The sequence below is a fragment of the Monopterus albus genome, unplaced genomic scaffold (genome assembly GCF_001952655.1).
Source record: "Monopterus albus unplaced genomic scaffold, M_albus_1.0 scaffold107.1, whole genome shotgun sequence".
Classification (NCBI taxonomy): domain Eukaryota; kingdom Metazoa; phylum Chordata; class Actinopteri; order Synbranchiformes; family Synbranchidae; genus Monopterus; species Monopterus albus.
In genome coordinates this window covers 151,507-161,184 of record NW_018127987.1, presented here as the reverse complement: position 1 = coordinate 161,184, position 9,678 = coordinate 151,507, and the positions used below count along the sequence as shown (strand labels likewise).

General features: G+C 38.5%; 1 protein-coding gene and 1 long non-coding RNA gene across 4 annotated transcripts; one reads left to right on the top strand and one right to left on the bottom strand.

Annotated features, from left to right (window-relative positions):
* Positions 1-1,077: 1,077 nt before the first annotated feature.
* m6pr (mannose-6-phosphate receptor (cation dependent)) lies at positions 1,078-6,421 on the bottom strand. Of its 2 annotated transcripts, none has more exons than XM_020610813.1 (7): positions 6,394-6,421; positions 4,956-5,122; positions 4,629-4,804; positions 4,271-4,380; positions 3,704-3,834; positions 2,971-3,097; positions 1,078-2,874 (listed from the first exon to the last, which is right to left on the bottom strand). In XM_020610813.1, the coding sequence occupies exons 1-7, from the start codon at positions 6,397-6,399 to the stop codon at positions 2,752-2,754; spliced, it is 840 nt and encodes a 279-aa protein (XP_020466469.1). In that variant the 5' UTR covers positions 6,400-6,421; the 3' UTR covers positions 1,078-2,751. The 2 variants fall into 2 exon arrangements, with proteins under 2 accessions (XP_020466469.1, XP_020466467.1); XM_020610811.1 differs by lacking the exon at positions 6,394-6,421 and adding an exon at positions 5,973-6,350 and having other exon boundaries at positions 1,079-2,874.
* A 5-nt stretch (positions 6,422-6,426) lies between these two features.
* LOC109966165 (uncharacterized) lies at positions 6,427-9,672 on the top strand. Of its 2 annotated transcripts, none has more exons than XR_002275735.1 (3): positions 6,427-6,513; positions 8,508-8,958; positions 9,511-9,672. It is a non-coding gene; the product is annotated as an uncharacterized LOC109966165 (long non-coding RNA). The 2 variants fall into 2 exon arrangements; XR_002275734.1 differs by having other exon boundaries at positions 6,433-6,528.
* The last annotated feature ends 6 nt before the right edge of the window (positions 9,673-9,678 follow it).

Below are 9,678 nucleotides of genomic sequence, written 5' to 3'. Positions count from 1 at the left end.
TCTCCTTTGTCTTGTCCGTGTTGAGGCTGAGATTATTGTCCTTGCACCATGACACCAGACCGGCCACCTCCCTCCTGTAGGCTGCCAGTGATGTGACCTGTCACGTCCGCGAACTTTAGTTTAACTTTAATTTAACCATAAATGAAACAGGTTATCACCCGCAGCCGGCTGGGATTGGCTCCAGCCCCTCGTGACCCCGTTTGGGACTAAGCGGTATAGAAAATGGATGGATGAAACAGGTTACCATTTATAGAGTGTGGATAACCTATCAAGTGGCCTGTAGAAGGGATTTCCCCCACAGAATACCACATATTTTTCATACTTGCAGTATTAAGGTGAAGACACTATTTCTATATGACTGTGTTTAGTAATACCCACTTTGCCAGCTTTTAAACATATACTGTATTTGCACTGCACAAGTTTTCCATGTGAGTAGAAGTGATTGATCCATGTAAAGCTGACAACGTTGAAAAGGTTAATAATTTAAGGTATTACAAGGAAAATACAGTTTAAAGTTGTTTAAGCACACTGGCACATGAGTTCACACCTCTTTTATAAAATTGTACAACCAATTATATAATTATACACAAGAGTGTCTGCAACTGCTTCTCCACGACAGCATGTTTGCTTTTGACTTCAGTATTTTCTTTAGTCAATTCACTCTCAAAGTTCAGTTGAAAAAACAAAGATTACACTAAATGACTTAGTGCAGTTTTGTAGATAAGGAAATAGACTATTGCCATTACTTGTGCATGTTTCTTTTGTTTGCAGGCCAAGTTATTCACCGAAAAAGGTTTCTAGGTTAATATGTTTTTAGCCTGTAGGCTTGGTTTAACAAAGAACCTGGTTAACCTGATTCTACCTGATATACAGTATCTGCCTATATGTTTGCTCAATAACATTGCTCAACATTATCAAAAATATTTTAACCATTAATTTCATTTAAATATAAATTACTAAATAAATGTATTGTGCTTGTAATGTTATTAAAACATTTTTGCATCCAGTAATTCTTGGTCTGCACTGAGTTCATCATTTCAACGGTATATAGATAGATACTTTATTGATTCCAAGGGAAATTCAGGTATCTTCTTTTTAATATAATCAGAAAAACACAGATTTGTGACTTGAAATCATCCTTAAATCAAACAGATCATTCTATCAATTTAAAGGTTTTTCAGTTCACTACAACCACAGATGTAGAAATTTCCAAGCAAATAAATGTCCACATTAATCAACAGCAAAAAGCAAGTGATATAAACAAATGCCAAAAAAAGCAAGTGCCCACACTGACAGTAATACAGATACTTAGTTCACTGAAACCTATTGCTTCATTTTTTCCATCAACTTCACAAAACTTGTTTAATCTGTAGCAGCATTATTAGAATCGATTTATGTAAAAATATTACAAACCTCATTACTTATATCTTCATAACTATAACATTTTACAGCTATATTATATTGATACAAGAGGTACACAGAAAATGAAATGCTTTTGATGCCACTCTATGAATCATACTAAAGCAGCAGTATATCGGGCATGAAGCAGCCTGAATATCTGGCTAAATACGAGTCTACAGACTAAAGCTGGTGTATGCAGCAGTGCATCTGGTGTTTGGGTCAGTTTTATCATGTAAGTAGACGCATCAGACTTTACCTATTATAATATTCATGATGAAATCATTTTGTGATTATGAAAATTTGTCTTTCACAGTTAATGTTAATTTATTCAATGAAAAATACAATTACTGTACATACAATAGCTGTATACCATACATTTGGAAATTCAAAAGTTATGATCAGCAGCATTCATATAGAAATTGCCCATCACCACATAGTAGCATTTATAAGCAAACATTTGTGGTAAAAAAATATTCAATTTCTAGGTTTATCAGGGTGCTTTGCTTCAAACGCAAAATTTATATAATTAACACATGAATTTAATACCGGCGTTTACCTTTCCAATAAAAATTTAAAAGCATGGCTAGACACGACTGCTATACCCACTTTTGAAGTTGACAGTACCAACCATTCTATGGAGACATTAGCATGGATGTACAAGCATTCTCTTAGAACATGGGAAAAACAGTTCAACAAAAAAAAAAAAATAATAAAAATCTAATTTGGTCAAGCTATGGTTCTTTTGCAGTAATCCCTATTTGTGCAGCAACGCTGTAATCAGTCACAGTACATAAAATGAAACCATATCATATTTCTAACTTTCAAAACAAAAACGGATTAAAGCTGAATCATGCAAGCAAACACGTGCATTCTGTAACCTGCATCTATCAGTGCGTAACCAGGTCTCCAGGGAGAACAGCCTGCTGCAACCTGCACAGACTTCAAACAACAGCCAGGCAGAAAAAAAGAGCAATAAGTCACTATAGTAAGTTTAGGTCATGAAGAAATTCAGCTGCTTTACCTCCTCTTTTGTGCCAGATTTCCATGGAAGAAGTTATTGTCACTAATCTCAGATGGAAGTCACTCATTTGTTTGACATCAAACATGAAATGCATGGGTAAGAGAGGAACCAAGTCTCTAGGCCTTATGAGTACCATGCCATCTTATAAGATCATACAGTAGTACCTCTAGGCACAAATCTGGAAACAAAGTCCGAACAAATCTTGACCTAACCCCCCACCCCGAAAAAAACAAAAGCCACTTGTGTCTAGGAGCATTTTCATCTAACCTGTGGAAGAGTAAACTGCGTCACACAGTAAATATTTCTGTCCCATTTCTCACACATTGAGGTCACATCGGCAGTAAGTGGTCATCTCTTTCTTCTGGCTCTTCCTCTACAGGTTCTGTGGGCCCTCTCCTGTAAGCTGGGGAGTCCTCTCGATTTCGTGACCGGCAGACAAAGTCACACCCATCCTGTCAGGGTGAGGTAAAGTTTGTTTTGAATTTCAAAAAAATGTCACATGAGCCTGAGCTTTTATTGACATGATTTGATCAACTGATCCCACTTACAGCTGTCAGATTGCCAAACTCTACCCAGAAGGCGTAATTGGGGAATTGCTCCATCCCTTTGGCTCCAACAATCAGCCGCTGATAGAGGAAACCTCCAATGAGGTAAACAGCCAGAAGACAGACCCCACTACAAAAAAACAAAAGAAAACAGAGAACACATATGAGGGAGCTGGGGAACAGGCTCCTCACTACAGTGAGAGAGGTCAAGGACACACATGCACTTTCACTTGTAAAGTTAATCATTAGACTAATGCAGGATTTTTTTTTTTTTTTGGCTATGTGGTGCTTTCATTTTCTGAACTTCTATCAAACACTCTCTCTTAAAGATTTACTTACTGGGAGCATGTTTTCATGGCATGCACACATGTGAATGCAGCCACACAACTCCAGCTATTGAACCTGAAAGTTTGGTCTTTTGGTTTGCCCACCAATTCTGTCTTTGTAAGTAGGTCTTCGACCTAGAAATCTAGTCCAGTTGATTTTTTCTAAGTTTTTTTCAGCTTACTATGACCTGGATGACTGAGAATCTGCACATGACATGTTCTGGAACCTTTTTGTGATCACCAGTAAAAATCAGAGCTGAGGAAAATCATCTTTGCATCACTCAATAATGCTGGCTTTCATCCTGTTTGTGAGGATCTTCTCCACAAATCCTTACAGCACTTATGATTAATGACCTTTTACAATATTATGTGTTATAACATTAAGGATTTTTGTGTCTGCTTTTACACACATGATGAGTAATATGGAGCCAGTGCCCATCTTGGACTCAAGAGCTGGGCAAACCGCACTGGAATCCAGCTCAAACAGGTAGAAACAGTCATTCGTCCTCTCCCTCTCCTCTAGCACCACCTCCAGCTCACCCTGTGAGCCACACAGACAAAAGAAAATAAAAGGTAACATACACTTAGAAAAGGAGACGGTGCAAGACTAGACGACATACAGGAGAAACACTAGGTCATGTTCGAAACCTACATTAACAGTGTGTGAATAAATGCAGCACTGGCCGACCAAAGACAGGCTGGTAACTTAACATGAACACTGTATTTCTACTTTTTACCTCACATTGTTGAAACAAGATAAAATGACAAAATTCTGTCACTGGGTTATAAGCCTCTGTGCAGGGAAATGCAACTCAAAGAGGCCTGGGTCAAGTTTCATCTTCACACCACTATGTGAAGCAACACACCACCACCAACAAAGACCTTTGTATTTTTTAATTTTTTTTGCAGTTTTTGATTTAATGCCCTGTAATTTTTCTCAAATCTAGTGATCTCAGAGTCATCTATATTTCTTTTACCATGTCCGTCTTCCTGTTGCAAGAGATCATGATAATGGCTGTCCTCTTTTCGCTGGAGCAGTGGCTATCATATTTGTCACCATTTTTGTAGATCAACATTACCCAGTCACCTGAAAGCACAGGAAAATGTCAAAAGAGACAAGATCTACAGCACCATATGAAAGGTCTGCCCATGTTTACAGTCATTTCAAGAGCAAAGAGTATGAAATTTTTAAGCTCCAGGCTTATTGTGCTTATAGTTTGCCACAAAACATAATGCAACTCCAAAAATCCCAATTTTAGTACTTTTCCAGTTCCATTTTGCAAAAAACCAAGTCTGAGAAAATCTGGCTGACATTCTTATATTTTGCAGACTTACTTCCTCCAAAGGCCTTTGTTGCATAATACGTGCCAATCACAGTTACTTTCTTTTCCTTTGCCTTCATGTCCATTTGGATAACCCCGGCTCCTGGAACGTTCCCTGCATCCCCACATACCTGGAACACGTATTTGTAACTCTCATCTCCATTCTTGGACTTGGACTCTGCTGTAATGCTGTCAACATGAATGGCAAGAGACAAAGAGGCAAAATTCTTCTGTTAAGACTGGACTACATAGTCAATTAGTGCTAACTTTTTTAATGGATAAAGGTCTATCCCAAAGACAAACTAAGGGCATACTGTACGTATGTGCAGTTACTTCTTACTTCTTATGGGTGAGTGGTGCCAGTCGAGTGAGGACTTTCTGTTCTGACACAGAGTTGGAGAGCACTTTACAGTTTTCTATGCCATCACTGGCGTACACCCCACAAAGGACCAGATGAATCATCAGGGTCCACACCAGGAAGAGCCCTCCACTTGGACTACTGAACACCTGGAACAGATGTTACATGAAAAAGGTTATTGGCACTCAGCATTTTTTTAAGAGAGACCGTTATTTCATTTATGACCAAGTAAGCGATTCTCAAATACATTTCTTCTTTTCATTTGCAGTTAGGGTTGGACAACATGCCAGTGTATACTTTGGGACAATATAAACTATCTGCCTTCAGAGATTTTTCTATGCAGTTTATATGATCATAGTATAAATGTGGTGGTAGTGTAAATGCAACAAATATAATATTCCATTTACAAGAGGAAAAAAAAGAGCAACACATCCTCACATCTGTAATCATTTTGAACCAGTGAATATTGGCTTTTTGTTTCATAAATAAATAATCAAAATTGCTGTTCTTGTTTCATCTCTCTGAGTGGGGCTTCAGATAGTGACTCATCACTGATTAATCTAACAATTATTTTCTCCCTTAGTCAATTTGTCTACAAGATAAAATGCAAGAAATACCCTTTATAAGCATCCTCTTCAAATGTTTTTTGTCTGACCATCAGTCCAAAAATCGAAGACAATCATTCATGATATGACAAAGAAAATGATCATATCTTCACCCCTATAAAGCCACATGTGAGTAATTGCTGCAACTATTCTACTGACTATGCAGCTTGTACATACTCATTAAATGCTTCCTGAACACGCGCGCGCGCACACACACACATACACACAAATAGTAAAAACTACCTGAAAACCATTTAAGGTACCGTTAACCAAAAGTTTAGGCTACAATATCCAACTAAAAAGGGACACAAAGTTGTTGGTTGGAGTTCTGACCTAGGAAACAGTGAGTTATAAAAGCTAAACAATGCTACACCAGGCTGCACTGTGCACCTACCTTCATGGCTTCCTCTGTAAATGAGTGGGAAAAGCTTCTCTGTTATTTACAGTTTAACCTACAAGCTGAATGATGTTTTAAAATGTAGCCTGTAGATGATGTGAACTTCCCCACGCTAGTGTCGCTTCCTGGTTGCCTTTATCTGTGATGTAGCTGCTATTTTGTTACGCAGATTAAATAAAATAAACGTGCAGTCAGTCAGAAGTTGTACATATAAACGTTGTTAGCTACACGTTCTTCTGTCCTGGATAACAAACGCGCCTAACCTCAAACTCTGTAAGGTGAATACCCAGGAGGCTAACAGGCTACACACAGGAGCGGAGTGCGGAAGTGAAACTCAACACGCTCACACACAAACATGTGACCAAGGACGTGCACGTGACCGTTCCAGTGACGCGCGACCAGTGAGCTCAGTACTCACCCGCATCAGCTGATCTGAGAGCGGCACGGTTCAAAAAGCCAGTTGTCTTCAGTTTGCTCCGTGTCTAAGTTTCTACCTCTGTCTACGCCAACACAACCTGCTACCTTTGTCATTTTAAAGGTGCGTCTTTCGCGTGTAAGTGCATTAATTCATGCTACACAAAGGGAAATACTGTACAACGGATTTACAACTGTCTGAGAAGCTGGAGATGGATACAAACCAAAAGCGTTTCGCGTAACTTGACACGATTGGACTTTAAACCAAATTGCACTTATTCCTCAAATATGACATTTTTATATAAATATTGTTAAAGTCATTGGCACATAAACTGTAACCCTGTGTAAGATCTGAGGCAAAATATTAACATGTAACTATTAGAGATGCACCGATCGATTGGCCAAGATTGAAAATGGCCTGTTTACAGAGTGACCGGCCGATCACTCTGAGATTACCAGTTCTGTGCTGGTCAGATTTAGAAGTACGACAGTTCACGTCGTGCACGCAGTGGCAGACCCAAAGTGAAGCGTGTGCAACATGTAGCATCTTGCATGCACCTCGAGCAATGCTCGTGCTTGTGTCCGTGTCTATACCGGGCACGTGTTCACTCGTGCATGTTGTCATGTATAGTATTTAAAAGACATTTTTTCAACTTTGTAGCCATTTTGGAGGCTCCAGTTTGTGGTGTGGTCAAAATATGTTGCATTACACTAAAAAATGTATAAAGTAATTGAAAAGTATTATCACTATTCACTATAATGCAGTACAATGTGGCAGTGCCACAAACCATAAATGAGGTAATCACCATAATTTTAAAAAGAAGGGAAATTATGGTTTATGGTAATGGAAGTGTAAAGTGATTATTTTAGTTATAATTTGGATGATGTTTCCTGCTGTATAATTGACATTGTTTACAATAGAAGTATTTATTTTATCAGGTTGTTGATAATGTCAGTCACATGGAATAATTTAATTTCTCTAGGATTACAGTGGAATGGAGACAGTGTTGTTTGTAAATGTGTATTTAACCATGTGGGAATATTGTTAAAAATATTTCTGCTTTGGTGGAAATGATGGTCTGTACCTTATTGAAATTTGCATACAAGACAACCTTTAACCTGTTTAGATTTTGATCAGACTGATTGTCCTGAAACAGTGATCTATGTTTCTAATCATCAACAAGGCTGCACATTCCTCACAGGACCATTTAAAATGATGAGATTAAAAATGGCAAACATTTACTCAGGTTTCTTTCTGTGGTTTTATTCATTGCAGAGAGCACTACATTTTTGTAAGATGCCATCGTTAGCTTCTTACTTTCCACTGGATTTAAATGCCTTATTTTAGGGGGAAGAATTCAGTTAAAAAGTTACTTTTCTGACATTTATGAGTGCTGCAACATTATGCTTGCAACTTCTCAGCTTGGTCCACATAAAGGGAACAATCAATATATTAACTCCAGCTCCAGCATCCCTGCAAAGGATAATAGGAATAAAAGTTTAACACCACTCGGTATAAGATAGTTTGTTAATGTAGATAATTCATTAAGTAAAGGAAAAATTAAGTAAAATAAAGCACGCAAAAAAAAAAAAAAAAGGAGGAAAGAAGTGTGAAATTGATCTTTATTGTCTTTAGTCAAATGCTAATGACAGAGTTGTGGTGCTCCAGATCTTTCATCTCAGGTCACCTCAGTACTCAATCAACAGTAAAGAAGTCATTGTTTGAGAAATAATTCACACATCACCTTTGGCATGTCCCTTGTTTTGTTTACTCCTCCTGACTGCTTAATCTTTTTATTTTTAATCATAAGAGACATTTTGTGTCTCCCCTTTGTTCCTCCCTTTTTTACCCCTGAAGATAAGGAAGTTTTTAAAAGCATCAGTGAGCTCTCCTCTGCCGTTTATGTGCATGCTCTGCCCTCACTTTCTTCCTCCCCTCCCCCAACTCTCTTATTAGCTCTTACCTGTGTGTTTTTCAGACACACCCGGCTGTATTCCATATCAACCAATCGCTGCACCAAGGAGGTGTACTTCCTGTGTTTTGTGAGAGAAAAATGAAAATGAGGCAGGAGAGTTAAGAAAGTTGTGTACCTTTTTTTGTTTGTTTTTGCCACACAGGCGACCACCTTGGCAGTAGAAGAGAGTTGAAAGGACTGAAGTTGTGGACTGACTAAACAGACCTTTGTTTGATTTATTGGAGATCTCTCTGTTCAACAATAATGACCGACAGGAGAAGAGAGTGAGAAGGAGGAGGGGAAAGATAAGTGTCAATCTGTTGAGACTTGTTTGGGAATTTGAGGAAGGAGGAAGGTCGGGAGCGACTGAGAAAGAGGCAGGAAGAGGGAAGAGCAAGGAGAGCTCTGCTGTAAACAGAGTTTTTGTTTTTTTAGAAGAGTTAAAGGATTGAGAGAAAAGAAAAATCACAGTTAAGATTTGTTCAACAAAAGGAACACGGTTGTTATCTCACCTAGACAATGTGAATACCTGGAATGAATTCTTGTGGGTTGTGCTTTTGAGCTGAGCTGGACTGGAGGGGAGAGACTGGATCTCCACAGGACACCACATTCAGGTAAGTCACTTTTACTGATTTCAGATTAACACTTCTGTAGATTGCTACTGGTTTAGATCTGGTGTAGTTGTGGTTTATATGTAACATGCGGCCTATGTGTCACAGACCCTTGCTTTCTGAAAGATGTCTTTTGATATGCCATGCTTTGCTGGTCACTGCTACATTCTTAGAGAACTGTATGAGAGTCACCTCTCCATGGGCCTGACTCTTGCTTTTCTACTGCAAAGTTTACTTAGGTTTAAAGTATCATGTGGCTTTTAGCCCAGACAATACCAGTGCAGCAATTTAGCATTTTTAACAAAATAAAGTAACAGAAAAACAGACTGAAAACTGTTGAATTATTGCAGAAGTCATAACATGTCAGAGGTAGCTGTAACATTTGGGGATGATGCAGTAGTTTTCTGGATGATTCAACTCTGTGAAATTATGTATATACAAGTTTGTAGAGCCTCCTCATTTTGTTTAATTTGACTTGCATATCAGTGATTTGTTTCAGAAAATGGCTCGACTCTAAATGACTCAGTCCAAAATTAATGTGTTACTGTCTTCTAGGATCTCCAAACTATGGGACTATGGGGACTAAAAGACCCAGCTGCACCATCTCTGACACTTTATCTAACATAAACACATCTGACCGCAAGCTTCAGCCAGGTGGAAAACTCTCCTGGGATCCAAGTCCCAGACCAGTAAAGACTACCCAGTCGGAGCGAGAGAGGGATA